This window comes from Micromys minutus, assembly GCF_963924665.1.
Source record: "Micromys minutus genome assembly, chromosome: 6".
In the NCBI taxonomy this organism is placed as follows: domain Eukaryota; kingdom Metazoa; phylum Chordata; class Mammalia; order Rodentia; family Muridae; genus Micromys; species Micromys minutus.
Genome location: NC_137975.1, coordinates 43,587,537 through 43,613,283, shown reverse-complemented (window position 1 = coordinate 43,613,283; position 25,747 = coordinate 43,587,537). Strand labels below are relative to the sequence as shown.

The following is a 25,747-nucleotide window of genomic DNA, read 5'->3' as shown; positions in this document are numbered from 1 at the left end:
TTTTTTTTTTTTTTTTTTAATGACATTTGAAACAAATCCAGAACCTGGTATGGTAAGAGGCACTCATGCAGTCACCTCTTCATTTACACACTAAGTCTGAAAGTCCCCCGAGGGGTGCCTCAGGAAGAGAAATAAGCAAGACAATCTATCAGGCACAAGAAGAAGCTATCAGAACACCCACTTCTAGATAATGTTGCCCTAAAAAATGAGAACTGAGTCTGTGAGATGGCTCATTTGGTGCTGCTGTCCTGATGACCTGAGCTCAGTCTCCCAAGTCCCACATGGTAGAAACTCTTGCATGTTGTTCTCCAACACCACACACATGAAGGCACACGTGCCTCACTCCGTGCACATACTAAATAAATGACTGGTTCTCAACCTGTGGGTCATGACCTCTTTGGTTGTGTATCAGATATCCTGCATTTCAAATATTTATTTTACAATTCACAACAGTAAGAAAATTACAGTTGAATTCATAATAAAATTCTATAGATTGGGGGTCACCACAACATGAGGAACTGTATTAAAGGGATGAAGCTTTAGGAAGATTTAGAAACACTAAGATAAACAAACAAATGTAACAAAAACAGCAGGAAACTCTGCATTTAAAATGCACCAGCAGCCTTGATTTAGGCTGCATGTCATAAAACTGAGCTATCTTTTTGGTTCAAGTTACAGTTTGACTGCAAAATATTCTCCACAGGGCTGACCATTTGGTATAGGATAACCAATTGCTGTGCTCTTCCCTGGGGAAGACAATTTCTTCCATTCACAACTTTCCCTTAGTTGCCTGTAGTTCTCTGTCGAGGGCTGAGACTCCTGGGCTTCTCCCCCTTACACATTAGTCTACTGGTGTCAGCCTTGTCTGGGTTCTCAGTTGGTGTATCTCAAAGTTCTAAGAAAAGCTTTCTGCTATAGACAACACGCCGTCACATGGTCTTTTCTTCATATAAGTAGTCCGGTCAATTGAGTCCTTCAATGATATCTTGCTTTGAAGATCAAAAATGGAAATATGTTTAAAGTAGCATTTGATCATTTCAGCTAAAGGGAAAATGATCCATTCCTTGGTTCTGAGGATTTCTGGAAGTCTTGCAGGAGGAAACAGGTCCACTCTTGTTTCTACCTCTTAAACATAGAAATTTCACAGGAGATTAACACCTGTCACTTTTAAGATTCTGTTTTAAAATTAATAAAAAGGTACCTAAGTCGCTCACATTGGAAAGTTCCCAGCTTACCAGAGCCTATTATGGTCTGTTTTATGCCAACATTTGTATTTTTAAGTGATAACAGAATAAGGTATAATTCTTTATTAAAATTATCCAAGCTAAAAATATACTACCGTCTTTTATATGTTAGTTTTAGTTTTGTTTTTATTTAATTTTAAACTATAAAAAATAAGAATCAGGGGGCTGGAGAGATGGTGCTGCTGGTTAGAGCTCTGGCTACTCTCTGAGGACTCAAGTTTGACTGCCAGAACCCACATGGAAGCTCACTCTAACTATAAATCCAGATCCAGAGGATCACATGTCCTATTCTGGCCTCTGCAAACCCCAGGCACATTCACGGTACTCAGAGACACATGCAGGCAAAATGCCCATACAGATAAAATGAAAAGGTTTTAATTAAATTAAATTTAAAAATTTTTAAAAATCAATTAAGGTTCAATTTCTATAAAGAAGTTTTCCAAGGGCTTTAAATAGAGCCCTTTAGGCTTTCAAAGCCCATATTAGATTCTTGAGAGTGATAATGACAGTTCCCAGGTTGTAGCAACACATCCTCACACTGGAGGCGTGGAACTCCAAGGAGCTTTGGTCTATAAGCATGAACTTGCCTTTCTCACTGTTTCCCCTTCCTTGTCTGGCCAGGCCAGGCTTGGGGAGGGGGCTGTGGTGTCAGATGACTACCTTAATATCAGATGATGTATCTAACATAGCAGGCACATACCAAATCAAACAGCCAAGGCTGACAGGACTACAGAGAGATGACAGCATCCAACCTCTGAAAACAAATACACACACTCTAATTATGGACCCAAAAGGATGTCGTGTTAAATTTTCAGAACATTTCCATCTGAGTCATGCAAGGGTCGGGTGCAGAGCTGAGTGGCCAGGCTGACTTGCCAGCTACAAACCCCTGCCACCAAATGCTCAGGCCTGAGTTCAATACATGCCACACAGGCTTAGGCTATGTGATGTGTGTGACATATGCCAACTGTAAATGCTGCCAACATCCTTCTAAGGTCCAGGCACCATCTGCCTGGAAAGTTATCAATCTCAGGCTGATATCTGCCCGCCACTGTCCTCTCCAAGAAGTGTCACGCCGGGCTTCCGTGAAGAAATGTGCATGTTTAGTCTTGTTGCTTTTGTGTAGACAACTAACCACCCAACACACAGAACAAATGAATGAATGAAAGAGAGAGGAAGGAAGGAAGGAAGGAAGGAAGGCAGGCAGGCAGGCAGAAGGGAGTGGGGCTGGCTTTATGTTTCAAAGAACCCCAGAGTCTCCAAGAGAACCCAGAAAGAACACATGAGCAGCTTCTACTCACTGTCCGCCTCTAGGCCAGGTTGCTTTCCTGGAAGCAGAGCTCATACCTCCAGCCCTGATACTCTCAGCACACACATATGTTCCAGTTTTGATAAGCTGGAGAAAATTCCTAAGAAGAGAGAGCTCAGAGTCTGAGTTAGCCTTGCATCCCTGTGACTAAATATATAAATTAATAAACTTCAGAGTAAGGAAGAGTTATTGGTTTGTGGTTATCTGACGACTCTGGGCTTATGGAGCAGATTCAACACGATGGACTATTTCTACCTGGCATCTGGGAAAAGAGCAGAAACTAAAGAGAAAAGGAATCAGGGCCACAAAATCTCCTTCTATGGTATGCACCACATACTTCCTCTTATCCGGTACTTGCTAAATTCTTCACCATCACCCACACAGTGCTATAGCTGGTAACACTAGGCTTTTGGAGGTCATTATAGATAGAAAACTATAGCAAAAGATATGCCATACATAAACAGAAGGTATCCTTTACTAGAGGCCCTGTTGTTCAACTTTGAAATATTCAAAGCAAAACATAGGGTGAAGAAGTTAACCCCATTTTACTCTAAGACTGGAGACATCTTTTTAGAACATGGCAGCACATGTCAGGACCTCGTAGTATGCCCACATTTTCATCAGGTAATTCCCATGAAGGACGCTGTGTCCTAGGGAGTCAGTCAATACAAAATAAATGTTACACAGACAGCAGCAAGACTTACAACAGTAAAGGCTGGAACCAATGGACAGAATATGAAACCTTCCTTAGCATAAAACTATGCATTAAAAGTTAAAATCTGCAGAGTATAGTAGCACACAGCTTGAAAGGCAAAGAAGAGCAGATCTCTGTGAACCAGCCTGATGCATTAGGCTAGCCTGGGCTATAAAATGAGATTGGTTTTTGTCAAAACAAAACAAAACAAAAAAACTACAGTTTCATTGTGAAAAATACACAAGAAGATAAGAAAATACAAAGACAATATAATCTCAGTGCTATGAAAGATGCTGGGAAGAAACAGTGAGACACTGCACTTTTTGCTGTGTGGGGGGTGGTTACAGTAATTATTCTTTATAGTTACACTTATATGCACTTTCACGTTTCTTAGAAAATATCCCACATAGTGATACACAGTAAAATTTAAATTCTATTTAAATTACGTGAGCACATCACTTAAAGACACATAAAAATATACTTGTAACACTCCCTAACAATATTTCTATAATACACATTAAAAAATAATCCCCACTAGCTATAGACTAGCTCAAACACTCACTCAGAGCTTTTAAGCTTAAAGGGGACGAACATGACAAAGATGCGTTAGCTTCTCCTCATCTTTTTCTTTCCCATCTTAGAATGTCACTTAAGTTCACAGCTCTTTTCCTGTGTTGGCTTAATGTGGGGGAAAAAAAAGCACCTCGTTGGTTTATCATAATCATTGCTGCAGAGACCTTTCTATACCAACGCACTTGGACTTGTTGCCTGGGTGCAAACAAGACCTAATTCATAACTGAGTTCTGCTCCAAATGGACACTTGCTGCAAGGGTAGATGCTGAAGGAGGTGGTGGATTACACAGCACAGAGGGGCATGAGTTCACCCATGAGAGATCGAATATACTCAGGAAGTGGAGAACCTGGAAGGGCAGGGAGCAAGCTTCCCAGAGAAATTCAAAGGGCCCATAAGGAACTGTTTCCAGGTTAGAGGTGGAGCCTGATGGTAGAGCACTTTTACAGCAGACACATGGTCAGGGTCCCAGTTCCCCAGGCTGAATCCTTTAAAAACTCATTCATGTTTAGAGTGTGTCTCCACGCATTTAAATGTTCATGTTCACAGTGTATCTCCACACATTTTAGGCAAGGGATTATTACTTCAGACAGCAAGGCCTCCAGCCCATGGAACCAACTAACAACTAACCAACCAACCAACCAGCCAACCAACTAACCAACCAACCAACTAACCAACCAACTAACCAGCCAACCAACCAACCAACCAACTAACCAACCAACCAACTAACCAACCAACCAACTAACCAACCAACCAAGCAATCAATCAACCAACAACTAACCAACCAACAACTAACCAACCAAACAACCAACAACCATGTCTGTGTGTGTTTGTAAGAATGCCAGGTTGGGGATACAGCTGATGACAATAATCCATAAATGTGAACCCTTCTCCTATGATGTAATCTGTGTATTCCCCAAACGCTTTAAATTCTACACACACACACACACACACACACACACACACAGACACAGACACACACACACACACACACACACACACACACACACCCCAAATTTTAGGGAGACCATTAAAATTTATAGAACTCCATCACCAGAATGAAAATAAAAAACTACCCAAAAAAAAAACACACACACAAAGCTCTAAAAACATATTTCGAGATGGAATGCCCGACACTGGCACAGTAGCAGGAGAAAAGCCATGTGTAGCTGAGCAAGGTGCACGATCTGCTCTGCCAAGAGCCTCCTTCCTCACTGCGGAAGCGCTTTGCACGCAGCTCCTACTACTCAGAGGCACTGAAAGGTGGAGTCAAAGGGAACTGTGAAGATGGATTCCTATATCACTGGCTATATCTCCCTCTTTCCTATCTTCTATACATCAGTTTGTATGCATACAAGCATGGGTCAAGGGAGACTTCATAACAGAACCAAATCTGCCAAGATTCTTTCTAGCAAGTGTGCCTCTTGAAAGCTCCTTTAAGAATACAGAGACTTGACGTGATGGGTTAATATTGTCATCTGAACAGGGTCTAGACTCACTCAAGTGTGTGTGTCTGTCAGAATGTTTCTAGACTGGGTTAACTGGAGTGGGAAAACCTACCCGAAACGTGAGGGGCAGGGGGCGGGGGGTACTGGAGTGTATAAAACAGCAAAAGTGAGCCAAGTACCAGTATTCACTCTCTGCTTCCCAACCACAGATGTAATGTAACCAGCTGCCTCGTGATACTGCAGCCTCAGTTTCCCTGCCGTAATGGAAGTGTCCCAAAACAATGAGCCAAAAGCAAAGTCTTCCTTAGTTGTTGAGGTTTGGTCTTTTGCTATGTATTGTAATGATAAATACTGGCCCCCAAGGCCTGGTTGCCCCCAGAGAGGTGTGAATCCACATGTATGTAGACCCAAGTGATGCTATATAATGTGTTACCCCTGACTGGTGAATGACAATGCCTAGAGAGTCATGAAAACATGGCCATGAGGGCTGGCCAACTGGAGTTAAGAGCTGCCCAGATGGAACATGGCAAGTTATTAACTGGGGGTTGCTGATGGGGAAGTAGATTCCAATAACTTAGAGGATAGATGTCTGCCCAGCTCTAAATATAAAAGTTGTGTGACTTTTATCTGGGAGCTAAATGCTTAAAGGCAGGGTAGAAACCCCATTTGAGATTAGATAATTACCATGACATTACGTTGCCTTGCTTGGGTATTTTGTCAGAGTAACAAGGATGGCTCCCTCTGGGAACCTGAGATGAGGAATGCTTGATACATGGCCGGAGAAAGACAGGCAAGTGGAGCAGTGTCACACACGGCCCTCTGAACACACAAGAAGCCAGCTCCCTATGAGCTGTGAGCTCTGCATTGCTGGGCCTAGCCCGCTAGGGTAGCACTGGACATGATGTGCACAAGCCAATGCTAAAGTCAGCTCCCACCTATTCCCAGAGCCAGGGCCTTTATGTGGCACTGTAGAGAGCGCAGCCTTAGGGTTCACTGCTACTGAACCTTCAAAGCAACAACCAACCCAAGGCTTATTACAAACAATACTCTGAATAATTACAAACAACACCAAACTGTGAAAGGAAATGGGATTCAAGTCATAAGGGACCAAGCCGACAGAAACAAGTGTAAACAGAAACCATTTAAACAGGAGAATGGGCTTAAAAATGCAAATGACTAAGCTATAAAAGTAGAAGGGGACTGGAAGATGGCTCAGTGGCCCAGAGCACTGGCTGTCCAACTACCCATCATCCACATGGTGCCTCACAACTGTCTGTAACCCTAATTCCAGGGAACCTGACTCTCTTATACGGTTTTTGAGGGTACCAGGTGTTCATGCAGTACACATAAATTACATATGCAATGCACATACATTACACACACACACACACACACACACAGTGTGTGTGCACACATACACACATGTACTCGTGCATACAAACACACACACATGCATGCACACACATACACACATGTATGCACACATACACACATGTACTCGTGCATACAAACACACACACATGCATGCACACACATACACACCATGACGAGTATGTGCATAGATTAGAGACCACAGTAATCCAAGAGAAAGCAAAGCTGCTTTGGGTCCTGATCTGTGGGGGGGGGGGGGGTGTGAGCAAGGGAAGGGTGCTGGTCAGGCTTCCCTCCTCCCACTTGCCTTTTGATACTCTGATTAGTCACTGTCACACTGTTATACGCCACCAAATTTACAGTTCTCGGAACCCATCTATTTCCCACCCTACAGTCCCTACCTATCTTCTCAGTCAGAATGTAGACTACCTCCCTACAAAGCAAAGACTTTGCCACTCTTTTTAAGGCCTTGATCAGCATCTAATACATAATAAATGGATAAGAAATTTGTGTGGAATAAAAAAAAATAACTTATCTTAAAGTTTTGGTTAATAATATTTGTTTTGACTCACTGGATATAGAGAAGGTCAAGCTTCTGGCTACATGGAGCCTTTACCACTTAGTGCTAACATCTTTGGTACAGGATACATGATTGAACACGGGAGAGGTAGGTGGTTGGGGGGGGGGGATAGAGAAACGGGGAAGAGAGAAGGGATTCCAAGAGGAATGAAGATGGAGGCCGATGTTTGTTTCTCTCAGCACAGCTCTTCATAAACAAGGCTGTTATGGATGTTTTATAAAAGATGGAATTGTACAAGATCATTTGACTTATCTAGGTTAGCAAATTATACCTATTGGATCAGAGTAGTTTGGTGTGTTCTTTGATGTGACTGCTTAATTGAGTTCAAAGAGTGTAGTGGCAGAACACATAAAGCCCACCAGAGTTGGAATGTGTGTGTCTAAGGCTTAGCAACAACACCCCAAGGGGAAGTAAGAGAAAACAACATGCTGGGGTGGTTGTATCCACCCGGGTCAGAAGCAGCAGGGGCAGTAGAGTGAACCGAGTCAGAGTTCTTAGAAGTGGTCTGGAGCGCCAAGTGGTGTGGGGACCACATGGCGTATGCTCAGCTCCACACAGGAGTTGCATCCACGGAGTGAGACTGCAGGGACGATAAAAGGCTAAGCCATCTTTTTAATATTTACTGAAACAGGAAAGTGTTCTGATCACTACCAAAGAAACCTAAGCACCAGCTCAGCCATAAATCCTCTGACCTACGATGTCACTGGCTGCAAAAAATGCTAGTGCAACAGTTGCACAAAGCTTGTAGGATATCTGGTTTGACTTAAGGCTCACTCCATGAGACAGAACCCAAACCGGACACCGCTTGGGCCCAAGAACCTAAAACTAGATAATGTAGACTGTAGGGCGGGGGACCAAATACTTCTGCTAAAAGAATGTAGCAATGAACTGACTCCTAAAGATACTCTGCTATACTCCTATACCAGGGCCTTGCTCAGTCATCATCAGAGAAGCTTCCTCCTGCAGCAGACCCAGAGCCAGAAAACACGTCTCCTGCCGATAAAAGGGGGAAAAGAATATGTTATGTTAGAATCAGAAAGGTCTCCCCTCATGTTCTGAATACTTCATGTCCGGCTGGTAGCTATTTTAGGTTTCCCAGACTTTAGCAGGCAGGGCTAACAAGCGAAGGTGGGTCACTGAGGTGCAGGACTCCAAGCCACTTCCCTTCCTGCTGCTCTCTCCTTCCTGTTCGCTTAAGGTGGACAACTGTTCTCTGCTATGACCCTGCATTGCCATGATGTCCGGCTCAGGCACAGAGGCAAAGAAGTGCTGAGCCACAACAGCGATCCCCCTTATCATCAACAGGCATCGATCTTAGGCACACTAAAGCCAACACTATTATATTCTTGAAAGGGTAATAAAATTTCCCCGCCTCCGGTATAATCTGTAGGAATCCTTGGGATGGTTTTGAATGCCTAGGCTCCCTGCCTAATACAGGGTGGACTTATCCGTCACAGTCACTTGCCATTCCCCTCTTAACAACACACCCACAGGCAGTTGGCTTGGGTTGAAAATGAGGGAAAATAAAGAATTATGATGCACTGAAATATGCACATAGTTGAGAAAGCCAAGATTTCTTTTCCCTCCACAACAATGATGTTAAGAAGAGGTCTTGACAGACTTAACAGATAAAGGGTCACTAGCAAATAGGGGTGGGGCTGGAGCCCAGTCAGTAAAGTGCCTGCCATGCATGCATGAAGACCTGAGTTCCCAGAGGCCATTAAGAAGACAGCCTAAGCTAGAACCTAGAAGCTAGAAGCTAGAGCCATCTAAGAAGATAGACCTCAGGTGAGACAATGCCTCCATCAGCTGCCTATAGGCAAGGTGTTCTCTTGCATAATTACGGATGTGTGAAAGGAACAGCCCACTGTTGGTTGGTACTACCCCTGGACAAGTGGTCCTGGGGTAAGAAAGCAAACTGGGTGAGCCATGAGGAACAAAGCAGAAAGTAGCACTTCTCCATGGCTTCTGCTGCAGTCAACTATAAACTAAAATAAACCCTTTCCTCTCAAAGTTGCTTTTGGTTATACTGTTAAGTCACAGGAACAGAAAGTGAACTAAGATGCAGCTGGTTCCCCAAGCTTGTAACCCTAGCCTGGGTCCAGAGGGGAAGAATAGGAGGGGACGGGGCAGAGCCGAGATTCTAATTCTGCTATCAGAGACACCTTAAAGGCATTTAAAACCCAAGGTAGCAGGAGAGGTGGCCTGCCAAAGCCAAAGTGACTGTTCTTGACATACAATGTATATGGAAACTCAGGGCAGAGCCTAGTACCCAACCAAAAAGTGGAGTCTACCAAGAAACCCCTTTTCCATGTGGCTTTGTTAAAGACTACACTCTTGGGGCTGGAGAGATAGCTCAGTGGTTTGAGAGCACTGACGACTCTTCCAGGGGACCCATGTTCAAATCTCAGCACTCACATGGCAACTCACAACTGTCTGTAACTCCAGGATCTGACACACTCATTCACACACACATAGGTGTGTTCGAAGTCACAGAGAGTCTCCCAGAGACACGTGACAAAAATAATACCCTTTCATGAGTCTCACTTCCACCCCAAGATTCAAGAACTCTTCTCTCAGTGACTGTCCAGGAGAAATGGGCAGATCGCAGCCATGAAGAACAAGGAGCTGTGGCGACAGGAGTCTGGGAAGACCCATCAAACGCCACACTGTAGACAACACCCAGTAATATAACATATAACGTAGAGCGCATCTTTTGAGGATGGGGCATTTTAGAGATGTGGCTGAAGGCCTCCAGAGATTCAAACTCCATGGAGCAAGTCATGAGGACAATGCACTGTGACTCTGCCGCACAATAACGTCATTTACTTAGCAACAACTTCAGTTGACACACACTTCACTTGGTGGGCCTTGTGCTTCTGCCAGCCTGAGCAAGTTGCTTCTTGGAAATCTCTCTGTTCCCGGGCCAAGGCAAAGCTCCTGCCTGCTCTCTGAACGCAGCTCCTCCTTGGGTCTGGCCCTGTGGTTCCCACCCCTCTTACCACCGTGCAGCAGCAGCTCCCACCACACTGTGCAACTAGCTCAGCTCCGCAGAATGTTCTAGTACTGTGCTCAATCATCACCCAACCTCCCACGGTGATGAGAACTGCATACGGAAGGGCTCCTGGGATACCCGTTGGGGACGGATGGACAATTCACCCATCGGTATTTTTTTGTTTTTTGAGTACCAATTCTATATAAGGCACTTTTTCAGTGTAGAGCATATATATGACAAATTTTTCATTCTCTGCAAATTACCAAATTTGTTTGAGAGATTAATAATATACGTGTAAGCAATTGTTTTAGACACTGTCTGTCATGGAGAAAAAGGAAAAGCATGTTAGATTGCTATATAACTTGCATTTGGTTAGAGGGGCCATCTGCACAGGAACCATGTGAGGACCTAGGGAAGAGCAGTGTAGTTAGACTAAGAGGAAATTCACACTGAAGTTCTATGGTTGCTTAAGGACCCAGAAAACATGGCTGTGGCTACTCCCATGTGACTGCAGAGCAGAAGAAGCAGAGGGAGGGAACCAGTGAGGGCAAGGAGGGGAGTGGGGCCAGGCCAGCAAGCAGCAAGAGATGATATGACTGGATGTACAATGTCCCCACAGGCTGTGTGTGTGTTTGAAAACCTGATCCCCAGCTGTTGGTACCTGATGTTTAGGGAAGCTGTGGAACCTGTACGGGTAGGTCCTAGATGTATCAAATGTGTGGGGGTCAGCGGAAGGGCTGACAGTTACACAGCCAAACCCCACTTCTGGTTTTGGTGTGTCTGTGTGTCTGAGTCTGCATGCCCCTGCACCCCCACTATCCATCTCCCCCACTATCCCTCCCTCTCATCCAAGATGTGTACAAGCAGCCTCACTATCACCACAGCCTTGAGCTGCTCTCCCTTTCCTGTTTTTTCTATCTTCCCTGGCAAACCCTGAACCAAAATAAATCTTTCCCTTAAATTGCTCACAACAATGAGAAAATTAAGCAACAGAAGAGCCATGGGAAAAAACAGTCTAAGTCTTCCCCGTGCCGTGGGAGTCTGCGGAAGGGTTAACTGCTTAAGTGGGGGGCTGGTGTGCAGGTCAGAAGTGCATCTCGTACTCTATACAGGAGCTGGACTCACTTCAAAGGTGGGCAGAGAGTACTGAAGACACTGGAGCTCAGCACTGGGCACTTAGTGTGAATACACGTGGAGACGGTGGTCTGTTTACAGAGGTAAAGGCACAGGCTTCACACAGGAAGGTGAGAAACTGAGCAGAGTGCTCAAGACAGAGAACACATGGCTGCCACTCAGCTCCCTTTCTCCTTTTACAGTACCCAGGATCCAAAGCACAAACACTGGGAAGGAGATATCACAGGCATGGCCAGTGGCTCACTTGCCCAGGAACATCACTCAGGGACGTGCCTGGACCTGTGTCTCCAAGGACTTTAGACTATGTCCAGGCAATGACTGGGATTAACCATCACAGGAGGAAAAACGTGGCCTACGAAAATGGGGATGGAACATTCAGATCAAGGCTGGTGGATGTGGACACTGCAGCCACAGAGGACAAGAGGTGACAGCGGGAGCTTCTGTGCGGTTACCTGGGATGAAGATGTCTAGAATAGCCAACATCACCTGAAGGAATACGCCTCAGCTACAACGTCCAACCTGTAGCCACTAGCCAGCCACACGTGGCTACAGAGAAACTGAATTGAAGGTTATTAACTGAAATCAAGACAACAGTGTGTGTCTCGTACCTACCAAAGTAGGCAGCTCCCGGCATGCTTACAGACATACTGGGGGAGGGGCACAGTGGAAAGAACCCACACTGACAATCTCTGTAGAACTAAGAGACACAATGTGAGTCTGTGGAGAAGAAGGGAAGAAATTATTTCAAACAGTACAGAATGTACCATGGAGGGTGAGTGCCGGTGGAAAGATTCACATAAAAAACCAAGCGGCCCTGTCAGTACTGCGAGCTTTTCTAACACCAATTTTTATCTCTTCAAATCAAAGCCCAAAGCAGTTTTCTAGCCACCTCCTGACAATTCCCACAACTCACCCCTTGGCTTTCAATCTTCTTGGCAGAGGAGCCTTTCTTTGCCTGTATATTTTATATCCAGTTCCTCAAAGAAAGAAAGGAGAGCAACAAGCTCCTGTGGTAAGGCCTTACTTCTGAGGGTAATCTGTAGCCTTCCCATCAGCTCTGGGGCACACCACGGAGCCGAGAGAGGGCTTGAAAGCAGAGTGCCCTTGTTGGTGCTTTTCCAAACTATTGACAAAGTGCCTGCTAGTTAAAATGCCCATTGTGTTCCAGGAGGCCCAACAGTTTCTTCGGTAATGGCTAGTGTGCTGTTCTGTGATCCCCAGTGGCAAGGCAAGACCACTCCCTCTCCTCCTGTCACCTCTGCCAGCGGCTGGCCCTTTTCCATCTTCTGTAACCAGGATAGTCCCCTTAATCTTTACGATCCCCTCAACATCACCCCTCAGAAAGTGTTGGTCAAGCCCCCAAACAGAAGCAATCAGGATCCAGCCAGCTTCCTACCATTTCCCCCTTTTTTTTCTTCTCTCTGCTTCAGCCATACAGCCTTCTGTGCAAGTGTGAGCCTCTGGGCCTTTGCATCCCTGGCTGAAGCTCCTCCCACGCTGCTTGACAGCCTCCATTACACCCAGGTATATGTGCATGTGCCTGTCCTACTCTGCTTTCCCTGAGGCTCTGGGTGATTTGAAGGTAGGGCCCATAACATGTTCAATTTGCAGCTGAAGTGCTGGAGGTGTCTCTTGGGTTAAAAGGGAAAGAAAAAAAAAGAAAAGAAAAGAAGAGAAAAAAGAAAAGAGGAATGTAGATTCAATAGCTCATATAAGTTATAGTTAATGAATGTGAATTAGATTTTGACACCTCTCATCACCTACTCACTAGTGGAGGCATTAGAGATTAAAAATATGGACACAGTAACAAAATAGATAAAGCAAAGCTGGGACAGATGGAAAATTCTAAAATAAAGATTCATAGCTTATAGGAATTTTTAATCCCAATTTGGAGCTTAATCATCTAGTTCCCAGATAAAAGACACACAGCTTATATTATTGACAATAAGCCTTAAACAGCACAAGACTGCATAGATATCTACCCTCTATGCTATTAGAACTTACTTTTCTATCGATTTTTCTATCAATAACCGCAAATTATTATTTACTGTGTTTCATTTGGGCTGCTCTTAACTCCAACTGGCCAGCCCTCATTGGAACCACGTTTTGATGACTTTTAATCCATGGCAGCTTCTCCCCCACTGGCCTTCTTCTCCCCACTCCCGTGGTTTTCCTACAGCCAGGAATCTCTAAAATCCACCTACATTTCTTCTGCCCAGCTATTGGCTGTTGGCATCTTTATTCATCAATCAGAAATAACCCGGGGGCAAGGTCACATAGCATTATTTGTCACTTGGGTCTACCTGAAGACTCTCCTATCTCTGGGACAACCAGGTCTTGAAGAATCAGTATTACCATTAGAATAAAAGCAGAATAAGGCAAACTCACAATAACCCACAGATACATAATACCAAATACAATGGCAATCTGAGACCATGAGCCTAAAGTAACAACTTATTTATGACCTAATAACTTAGTATATCTTAGCACTCATAGTGTTTTTAAAATATTAATGGAAGCTACCATTTACTAAGAATGTGTACCAGCAGCTACTTAGGAATTTTACAAGTACAGTGCAAAGATGACTTACAATTTTCCAACCTCCAACTGTATAAAACATACTCATATGCCTGTTTCAGTCTTCACTTTTAGACTGCATTCAATAAAGTACATAATAGTCAAGACCTTATTTCAACAACAAAGACTCTTTCTTAGATTGTATGATGATTGATCCCAATAAGATCTAGAAATACTTCTTAGAACAGTCTCTGGGTTTCTTATATGGGGTTTTCCTGACTAATTTGAGACAAGAAGACCCACCCACTGTGAGTGGCATCATTCCCTAGGCTGAGATCCTAGAGTGTGTAAAAGGAAGTCGGCTAGGTACAAGCAGTCAGACCTCTCTACTTCTAACTATGGATACAATAAGGCCAACTACCTCAAGCTCCTGCCTCCATGTCTCCCTGCAGTGATGTAACACAGAATGGTAAGCAGAAACACTCCTCAAGTTGCCCTTTTTTTTTGGGGGGGGGGGGGGTCAGGGTATTTTATCACAGCAACAGGAAAATTAACTAAGACACAATCTTGCCTAAATGTAGTCAAGTCTGAGTGTTCTGGCTAGGCTGAGCTACAATGCCTAGAAGTAGTGAACACACTCAGGATATATTCAGTTGTGCTAGGTTTATCAGGACTTAACCCCGTGCAAGACGAAGAACACCTATCCTAACTGCACACGTCACTACCTCCATGTGAAGTGCTATTACACAAGAGGCTCCAGACCACAACCCAGCTCCTACCTAATTCCACCTGAAAAGTTATGAATATTTATAACTGAGACACCTAATATGGGATGGCATAGCTCAGAGAGTAAAAGCTGCTTGTCAAAGAAGCCTGGCCACCTGATATTCATCCCTGGAGCCTGTGCAAAGGTGGAGGGGAAAATCACATACACATGCCACATACACATCACAGTAATTACATAATTTATTTTTAAAAAACCTGAAACTGTGAGCCAAACCAAACCTTTAAAGAAGACAGACAGACAACTGTAACTTTGCGGAGTGATGGTTAATTCTGACTAGCCTAGAAGATGACTGAGGCTTTGTGTCCAGAGGTGAGACGGTTAAATCACAAAGGCCCCAGTAGATTCAACAGTGTGGGATATGGGGTGGCTGACTATGATTTGCCTCGTGCTCTGGGGGGTTGGGGTGATTTTGCCAGATGCAGACAGTTTCTGCAATTGGTGATGTCTGGAGTTCTGGGGACTTTTCAGAAGGTACATAAATGGCCCTGAAAGGCAGGGTATGTTACTGGTTGGTTGCTGTTGATCTAAGTGGTGGTGTACAAGGAAAATAAAAAGTAAGTAATTAGATATCCTGACAAAGAAGATCAAACTTGCCCCAAGTAACTTGATGCCTCAATCTACAGGAAGTAATCTAACAATAACTTTGTCCCCTTTCTGACCCCTGACCTTATTTAGGGATCTCTTTCCTTTCCCCTCTATCTTTTTCTCCCTTATCTAGCGCTAGGGGATTGAAAGATGGAAGAAAAAGGGTGAAGAAGGGAAGAAGAAAGAAGAACTCACAAAATAGCAAAAAGAACAGGCCTAGTTGTAAAAAGTGGGGTCGATTGTTAAGATCATGCTTTTGAAGGGGGTATTTTGGCCCTTGCCGCTTACTGTTCTCCCACTCTGCTTCCAGGAGGCCATGAGGTGGGTAGCATTGGCCCCAAGCTCTCTACACTGCCTCCCTTGACCCAAAGCATCATGAGCCAAAGTAAGTCTTTCTTCCTTGTGGCTGTTACTCTCATTTTAGCTTGTTAGTTATCACGGTGACAAAAATTCTGACCAACACAGTACGTTACTGTCTTAAGACTCTCAATAACATTTTTCTATGAATAGATCATATATTTATCTCTGCCCACATGCTTTCCGCATATCAATGGTTTTTTTTCCTCTGTCATGAGAAAAAGGTGTTTTCAAACAGTTTTATCCAATATCAGCAGTTCATGATTTGTCTACCCAAGAACAGCTTTTAACACTAGGAACTGTGTAAGAAAGTTCTAAAAGAAATGATAACAGACTCCTGCTCCTAGGGCTAAGATACAGGTCAAAATCCCACACTGACCCAGCATTCAGTGTAGCAGTTCATGAATCCTCCAGTTCCTCATTCCGCACACTGCTGCTTACATCATCTCCCTACACTCACCTTATCCATGGAAGGTGTTCTTCACTAGGCTCCCTGAATCCCTGAAGAGTCCATGGACTCCACAGGACTCATTTAAGAGCATTATTCTGAGACGGGAATAGTGCCTTTCTCTCACTACCATAGGGCTCCATGGAGCAATAAATTAAGAAAATGGTGATTAAAAATAAATACAAAGACCGTAGCTAAAAGGCTTTAGCAACAGCATAGAAACAAGGAAATATGGCTGAATCGAGGGATAAACAGTAAGAAAGAGATAAAAACATGCCTATGTTGAATGGCATTTCTCACCTTCTGTTCTCAATCTTCCAGAAGGAGCAGGGATTTCACTCACTGATACTTCTGGTCATTAATCTTACTATCGCCCTCCCTCCATCCCTGGAGGTGCACAAGCTGCACTCTCTGGAGCATATTCCCTCACTTTGTTTCTTGTTTCCTCTTTCTTCTTATCCCTCTGTCCTTCTCTCAAAACCCCACTGTGCTCCATTCCCCTTCCCAAACTATGGCACCCTTTGGTGGTTAATCACTGTCAGCAAGACAAGATTTTGAATCACCATGGAAAGAGACGTTGAGTTGTATCTACAAGGGCGTCTCTGTTTCCAGGAAGGCTTCATTGAGAAGAGATCTACCCTGAAGGTAGACAGCACTATGGGCTTGGTCTCAGACTCAGTCAACCACCATTCATTTCTCCCTAGGTCTTAATTAGACTTGATGTGATTGTCTCCCCGTGCTCCCGACACCATGTCTTCCCCAATATGCTATACTGTCACCTTGAACTCTGAGCCAAATCCTGTAATACCTTCAATTGCTTTTTGCAGGAATTTTCTCACAGCAATGAGAATAGTAAATGATCCATACCTTGATGCCTGTGTTAGTTACTTTTCTATTGCTGTGGAGACACCATGACCAAGGTAACTTACAAAAATGAGCATTTAATTAGGCTCTATTTTTATAGTTTCAGAGGACATATCCATAAACACCATGACAGGGAACATTGAGATCTTACATCTGGGGAGACATCTATTCATCCCAGATGAAGAACCCGTGACAGACCAAGGGATACCACCAAAGTCCAATATGATGAACCAGTGAGTTTTATTGGGATTGCTTACAGAAATATGGATGAGGACTTACTTAGAGGAACAGAAATGACTCAGAGAGCAGCACCACCAAGGCCCACCCCAGCATGTGTAACAGCTCACAAAGCCAGGAACCTGAAACATTGCACACCCAGAGCTCAACAGGTTAGAGTGTCCTCTCCTGGTGCCTCAGTTAGTCTAAATCCCTTCCAAATTGCTTCTGCTCCTTCTCTGCAGCTAGTCAAATCTCAGAGTCTGCACTGCAGCTCAGATTAACTTTGTCTGGGAAGAATTCTTGACTTTTATTGTTTACTCTAGTGAATGAGTCTAATGAATCTAATCAGTTTCAGGGACTTCCTAAAGCTATTCTAAGTCATTTACCTTCCTGCTTAAGGGACTTTCAATCTACATCCTACATTACTGTGTTGTGTGGTTGGTCTTGTGCACCGTGTATTCAGATGCTGATTTCTATGCCCAGACATCTGTATACAGTCCAGACCACGGCATGGTCAAGCATCTCTGGTCTCAATGTCATGTAAAAATTATCTATCATCTCTGACTGGTCAATAAAGAGCTGACTCGGGTTATGACTGGGCAGAGAAGATGAGAAGGCTGGACTTCCAAACTCAGTTGAGGATCCCAGGAGAAAGAAAAAGCAAGAATGACCATTAGGAAAGAAGGGAGGGGTGGCCATGAGGCAGAAGGTCCAGGAGTCATGATGAGAGGTCACCAAGGGATTCACCAAGAGGACACACAAATGGAACAAGCCAGGGTAAGACTCAAACTACTAGTAAAATGAGGCCATGGCCAGGATGTAGATAACTTAGAGGGTTAGAATAAATGCACATCTGCCCAGTCAGAATGCTTAAGGCTTGCTAATAAATGTAACAGATCTTTGTGTCGATTATTTGGGAGCTACGATGGGAACAGATAAAGCTATCATCCACAAATTATAGCCTACAAAATTGCTTTTAAATTTGGTCAGTTTAAGGAATCATTTAATGAATCCCGATTACTACCACTGGGCTTTGGATATATTGTCTCATTGAACCCTCAAAACAGTTCCTTGAGGCAACCATCCATATTAAGGATAAACTGAGACAAGTGGGTAAACCAGCTGCTGAAAAAAACCATGAACAATGAAGCAGGCATTGATCCTAACCAGCCTGACCACAAACCATCCTGCCAAATCGCACCAACCCCTGTCAGTGTCAACTTATGTATTTTAAGTGCATTCTGGAAAAATTAACTGCTTGGGAGGAACACATGTTCTATCAATTCTGTTGGTTTATTACGGTTCTTGTTGGCAGTCTTTGTAATGACGTAGTGGATCCTCCTGCCTTGGGGCAGCATTCTGAACACTAAAGACATGATAAGGTGTTTGATTAGGGTCTAGGAAGATAATAATTACATCTCTGAAGGGAACACTAAGCCACCACCTTAATAGTAAGCTGCCATGTGTGACTGGTTCTCTTTCCTCTGCAAAGTAAGGGGAATGGTGTGGGTCTGGCTCTGGAACGCATGGCGGAGGGGTTCCACTCAATGAGCTCTGTCTGATACCTAGCTTCTTCATATTTTAATTACCACATCATGCCATCTTCCATCATTATCATTCCATAGGAACCCACATCATTTTGAACCTAGCCTCCTCCATCTTTTCTCTATATCCAAATATCAATCCATGGAATCCAGAAGAAATTACAGTTCTGGAGTACTATATTACCTATCTTCAGTCCCCACCTTGCTGAAAATAAAATGCATGTTTCAGATGCCCCACATGGAAAACTGTGCATTCTCTAATCCACACATGTCAAGGGTGTTGTCAGAAGCTGGCCTGAGAAGATCCCACAGACATGAAGATCAACACCAACTCTATTCCTAGGGCAGATGGTGGCCTCACCGCCCACCCAGCTCTTAGGAACCTCTCTAGGGGCTCTTTTTCTGTATACTTTCTAACTAACTGATTGAATCCAGACAAGTCACGATCTTCGGTGGTATTTCCAGGCCTATACTGGGAAACAGACCATCCTTTTGGAGAGGAAAGTCAGACTGTACTAAAGTACCTGGTTCTTACCATGTTCTGACTCCCATCCTCCCTTATACTGCGACTATCTCCAAAATTCCCACAATACATAAGATTTTCCCATAACTTATTTGTGTTTCTATGGTTGAGGCCACAATGCTTTAATAGCAATAAAGTGGCTATTTCTAAAAACCGTATTTGTTCTACATAAGTTTCTTTGTACAGATAGCATGGTGTCTTCCTTCACCTATCTAAATAGGGTTTGAAATACTAATTTCCAATGAGCTCACATTTCAAAGTCCATAAAAATCTTTTAGAATATCTATTTAAAACAAGTCTTGGCTCATAGCATTCGACATACTCCCTGTACTATTAAAATGCTGCTTTGAGAAGCTAACTGCCCGATCATTTTTAGTTTAATTTCAAATGTAACAAGATAAAACTGCTGCCTTAAGTCATCTTTTCCTTTATGTATTCAATTATATTCTCTGCTTAAAATGCTTAAAATAAAAATTGGCACGGATCCACTCACTGATGGAGATTTTAAGTTAGAAAGCAGTAACGTATCAAATTAAACGCACAATGGCTGGCTTATTCTCTACACTGAGCAGCGTCCAAATCAAGATTTTTTTCATTACCACTACAATGATCTAGAAAGTTTTCACTTTAATTATAAGTTTCTACATTTCAATCAGACAGACTTTGATTTAATAGACAGCAAAGAAGTTCAGCTACAATCAACCTGGCAAACTCAGTTCAGTGTCCTAAAAATCACCACAGATTTCCTCCTCTTCCAGTCTAGGCTTTGGAAAACCCCCAAAGGTCACTGCGTACTCTAGGACTCTTAATGTGATGCTATTCAACTATTAAGCTGTAGAAATAAGTAAGTCATCAAATTAAAAACAAATTACAACTCATCTAGTCCAGCAATCAAATTTCCCAGGTACAAACACTGATCCCCAAAACTGGTTAATATGCCAAGGTGAGTAGTCACAGTTAAAGGATTCAAACACAGACTCAGTGGGTTGTTTCCTGTTGGGGTTTTTGTTTTGTTTTGTTTTGCTACAGTACAAAGAGGAGGCCCCTGTTCTACCACAAGAAGCTTATGTGATAAAAATGTATGTTTTCCCTCAGTGCTCCAAATCTATGGTTGCTTTAAATATCCAATAAAAAGTCTGATGGAATTTTAAAAGAAAAAAAAAATTGTTATGCCCATGGTAAGATTCCCCTTGGTAATCCTAGTTCCATTAGAATTACCAGGAAAATGCTCTGACTTGAATTATCTGCCTCTCTGCCATGCTTTCTCAAATGTCTGCATTTATATAATGCTCATTATTGATTATTTGAATTTACTTATTTAAATATTATTCCATAAACTTTGGTACACACACAAAAAAAAAAAAAAAAACATGGTTAAACATCTTCAGAGTACCAATAATCATTTCCTAAAATAAAAACAACCAGAAGTACATGACTTTTAAGCATGATGGCGGGGTATTATTTTTTTAAAAATTAGAAAAATGAAGAAACATAACTGTCTTATGTCAACTCAAATTTCTCAAAATAAAGGCAGGCCGACAATAAGGAGAGACATTTTAGCAACCCTCCCCACTGTGGCGGGCTCAGCATGTGCTGGTATGTGTTGAATTAATAACATGCTTACAAGATACACTATGCTGGCAGTGTATAGACTTAGAATTAATAACTGTTCTTGAGAGCAATAGAAAGTAACACTCCACGTTCCTACCATCATCCATTCTGTATATTCCAAGTCGAGTAACTGGAAAACAAATGTAGCAACTCAAAAATAAACACAAGGTAGCAACAAATGTTACAGTGAAGCTCTTTTTCTGAAGTAGCCTGGAAGTCAGGCATTCTCAGTCACTCCCCTCACCCCACCCCCGCCCCAGCAGCAGACTGTTACTACTACTGTATTAAATTAAATCTAGACCCACACATCCGAACACTCCTGACCAAAACACCACAACTCCAAAAGATTAAAAGGGGGCCGGTAAACATGGGTCCACGCCCAACTGGTAGTTACCATTTGCCGTGTCCAGCTGCAGTAATTAGGAAACTGCTAATTGTAACATAAACAACAACAACAACAACAACAACTTTACAAAAATCAAACATAAATGAAAGGCTTATGACAATGGAAAACTGTAATTTTACTTTCTGAGATAAAACTTGGGGGGGGGAGGTGCATTGCTGTCTGCGGTTTTAACAGTTGACATTCCTAATAGCTAAAGACGTCGGTAAAATGAACGTCGGTAGATCTGGCAGTAAAGTAATAGAAAATAACCAGTTCTCAATTCTTTAAATCGTTCCAGGTAAACAGAATCATCTTCATATTGCTTCACCCTTCTCTAATTCCGCTTGGGGGTAAAAACTATAAATAAAAGAGACTGAGCCAATTTAAACAACTGTTAATTTGAGAGAGCAAAAGCCACGCTGGCTTTCTGTCACTTCTATTATGCTGAAAAGGACACCAGGGCATCCACAGAAATAAAAAGCAGAGCAGCAGGCTCAAGCTCTGCCTCCGAAGCTGGCTGACTGCAATGGGTAAGGTCATGGTCAAAATTCACAAGCTCATTGAAACTTTCATGGCTCAGCCAACAGCGCCTATCAGGTTTCCTGATCCCATCTAAGTAGATTAAAGCTGCAGGAGTTTTCTCGCCAGTCAGATCAGCAGGCGGCTATTTCAGCCCCCCACACCGCAGTCCGCAGAGTCCGCAGCCTCGCGCTTCCTTGCATCCCAGGCGGTGCGCTAACCTCCCCAACGCGCTCCCCGCCAGCCTTTTAAACAACCTCCCAAATGGATGTAATTAACTCTAGACCACCTCGAACCCGCGCCTGCCGGGACCCCCTCCGGCTGTCACCACCAAGGCCGCCCTTCCGCAGTCGGTGACTTCTGCCTGGCTCCCCAAGGAGAGGGGAAGCAAGGAGGAGGGAGGGATGAAGACTCCCCGCCAGGAGATCTGGAAAGGGCACAGCAGCCGAGCGACGTGGGAAGGGATGAAGAGCACCGGGGCCATATTTACATTGCCTTTTTTTTTTCTTTGCAAAGAGAAAAAAAAGAAGAAGAAGAAGAAGAAGAAGAAAAATCCTCTTAGAGTCTGACAATACTGCCTTTAAAGGAAAAAAGAAAGCTAAGCTCTCAAGCTGCCGCCCAAAATCTTCTGGTTCACTTCAGTCCTTTCGCCAAGAACCTCCGGACGCTTCCTGACAGGGACAGGTACACCTGCCCACCGGCTCAGCACAGGAGGGCCCATCAGTCCCAGACTAGTGGAGCGATCCTGCCGACTGGGCCCTGAACAGTCCCCCGCCGGGACCGATATCTGAGACGGAGTCAGTCCTCGCACAAACTTCCCACTTCCCAGGCAGCGAGCACCGACCGGCGAGGAGGACGGATGCGGGGCAGGACAGGCGCGGGGAAGCTCAGAAGCACAGCACAGAGAATGCTTCTCATCCCGCACCCTCCCTGGGTTCCAAGGGGAGCGCAAGAGCCGCGGAAGGAACCCAGAAGGCGGACACATGTCGTGGGGGCTAGGGGTACCCGAAGAGGAGAGTGGTCAGAGGGCCCGGGACCGGCCGAGCCAGCCGGCTAGAGGTCCCCGCCCTGCCACCGCTGCAGCAGAAGGAACAGAACCCGGAGGCTGATCCGGAGGAGCGAGAGGAGCGCGCCGCAGAGGATCCTTACCGAATGGTTGACCCCCCACATGAGCACGCTGAGCAGCGGGTCGCTGGCCCGGAACAGCTTCACTTTCTGAGCCACGAAATGCTTCTTCTTCGTCTTGGTCTTGCTCGCCAGGACAGAGGACCCCAGGTTGCCGGGGGTCGCCATGGCCGCTGTCTCCGTCCCCTCCACCGCCGCGCCACCGAGGCCGGGGACCCGCCCTCCCTACACGCCAGCCCGGGGAGGCAGCCGCATCCCCAGGGGCGGCCGCTGCTGCGCGCCTGCTCCAGCCCCGCTCCGCCCGCGCTCGGTCCTGGGCGCTCGCTCCGCCCGCTCCGCGCGCTCAGCCGCCTAGGCTGCAGCTGCGCTCGCCTCGCGCCCCCGCCCGGCTCCCGCCCGTCGCGGCTCGGCGCACAGCCCGCGGCTGGTCCAGGCGGCCGGCGGCTTCCGCGTTGGGCGCCGGCGTCATGACGCAGAGGCAGGCGGGGCAGCGGCGCCGACGGGCGGGGCGGATGCGGATGCCGGACCGTTAAGCAGTTCTATGCGCTCCGCCACCCGTGCTAGGCGAGCTCCCTCTTGGCAGCCGTGACTGACCCGCTACGGAGGCTGCTAGAGAGTGCGTCGACTCGTGCGAGCACGCCTTTCTCGCACCCGGGGAGGAGCAAGGAAAGGATTCGGAGGCAGGAGAGCTCCGAGGAAGGAGCCCCCAGATGCACGGGGCAGGCAGGAATGTCCCGGAACCTCCGCTTCCCGTGCCAAGGGCCTGGAGAGTTCATGAGACTCAGAGTGCTTCCCCGGGACCCGGGCTTTCCCAGCATCTAGGGCAAGAACCTTGGCTCCCCTTTGTCAACTGTCTGCCAGGGAGCTCTTGCCTTGAACTTCCTAACCTTTTGCTTTTTGGATTCTGGTTGGGCCTTCCCACGCTGTCGAATACTAGAATGTTATTCCCAGCCTACCCTGGGATTCCTCTGTGAAACCCCTTTTAATGTCAGGACGGCCATGCCCCAAACTGGACCATTTGCTTGGAATCCATCAGCCTTTTTGCAGGCCACCCCTTCCTTCTCATACTCCTGACACACACTTTCTAACTTGAGAATGTTTTTCCTTTCACCACCACCACCCCACGCTGAAAATTAGCCCTCCTCATGCTGGCATTTGCTGTTCCAAGTCTACAATCCTGCTTATATCTTTCAAGAAGACAAAGAATTACCACGGGAACAAAGGTCCTGTGGGGACTTTCCTTTACTCTTCTTCTTTCAACACGGTTGCCCCCCAAATCCCCTTGATCATTCTAATGTGTTGATACTATCCCACCAAATGATACCTTGCTTCTCCTGGTACCTACCAACCACTACTGTTAATAGCTAAAGGGGCGGAGATAGTATCAAAAACAGCCTAAATTAAAAGTGAAGAGTCATAGGCTTAACACACAGTTCCACTAATTGACCAAATCGTTTAACCAGAGACTGAAGTTACTTATGTGAATAGGTATAATCTGACACAAATATATAATATATATTAATATTATATAATAGTCACTTTAGAAACTATTTTATGGATGATTAGACTCCAAACGAGCTGTAGATAAAAGTACAGGATGGTACAGATCTGTAATCCTGACACTGGGGAGGCAAGGCTATGGGATCAGAAGTTCAAGATAATCCTCAGTTTGTTCGAGGCAAGCCAGGTACACATGAAACCCTGTCGGGGGTCCAGGGGCATACAGTCCTTACCTTGCTGATAACCCATCAACTCTCATCTGACCTCAGAAAAGATCCTATCTAAACCAGTCTGCATAGCTCGTCCATGGGCACGCTTAAACAAGAATCTACAACCAAATTAACATCCTACACTGCCCACAAGTTGTTTCATTTCTCTTACTGGTTTGGAAATAGCATTCACATTGCTATTAACCCAGTTAGGAGATCACTTAACAAATTCTATTGACCTAGACTCAAGAGCTGCACAACATCACTGATTATTGCTCTTCATCAGCACTCCACAGAAACCTGCACCAGCCCTTGTCCTTGAAAACAATTACCTCTTTCCTCCGGGTTGAAATGAATCCTTCCACTTCAATGCCTCTGTAGCTCTATTTGTTCACAATAGCTGTAATGTACTTAATTGTATATTAATAATGCAAGACAATGGGCTTGCTGAAAAACTGAATTCAGTGGCGGCAAAGAGCTGGAAGAGCCTACGAGAACAGGAAATGGACACCTCTGGGCATTGTTAGACAACCCTTCATAGAGAAACATGGGCACGGAGGGGCCAGAGGTCACCATCTCTCCTGGGAGGGGCAGAAACAAGGACAGGAAGACATAGGTATAATCATGAGACATTGATACATCCTGCTGAATCCTGGTTCAGCACCTTTGCAAGCTGCTTCCCTGGTCATGGGAGACACATCTATTTGCGTTTTGAACTCTTTTGCTGTTGGTTCTGAGGCTGAGGTCATTCCCTAAGCATGGAATTGTTCAAAAGACAAGTGCTGACAGGGAAATGTATGTTGTAGAAAGGTTCCTGGTGCTGAGTGGCTTTTGCTTCTTGCAGCTGCTACTTTGTTATTCATTCTTTTACTATAACCAACTTGACACACTCTCATAAAGCAGTTTGAAGCCCTTCATCAAAACAACAATGCCCACTGTGTTACAATGACTCAAGCATCCAACCAGAAATGGGCTGTGGGGAGAGGGTAGATGCTCTGATTCCCACTCCCCCAGCCTTGCTACCCTGGAAGTCCCTGTATAGAGATCCCTGTATAGGAAGTCCCTGTACAGATCCATTCGTGGTGGGGTTAAAGGTGTGCATTACCACACAAGACTTGATAGTGTTTAATTATACTAAACTTTTGATTAAAAATATTTCTTCAATTGAATAATTCCAACTAGAATTCTCCAATGAGAGGAAAAACAGC

The 25,747-nt window shown here is 44.7% G+C and overlaps 1 protein-coding gene across 2 annotated transcripts in view; it reads right to left on the bottom strand.

Annotated features, from left to right (window-relative positions):
- The window catches only part of PIP4K2A (phosphatidylinositol-5-phosphate 4-kinase type 2 alpha), a 156,868-nt gene extending 133,760 nt beyond the window's left edge, over positions 1 to 23,108 (bottom strand). For both annotated transcript variants that reach the window (XR_013975049.1, XM_080917749.1), the window contains exon 1: positions 22,855 to 23,108. Coding sequence is in view for 1 of the 2 variants with exons in the window: in XM_080917749.1 (XP_080773875.1) it covers positions 22,855 to 22,998 (144 nt within the window). In the remaining variant the exon portion in view is untranslated. The remainder of the gene's footprint in view (positions 1 to 22,854) is intronic.
- Between the last annotated feature and the right edge of the window lie 2,639 nt (positions 23,109 to 25,747).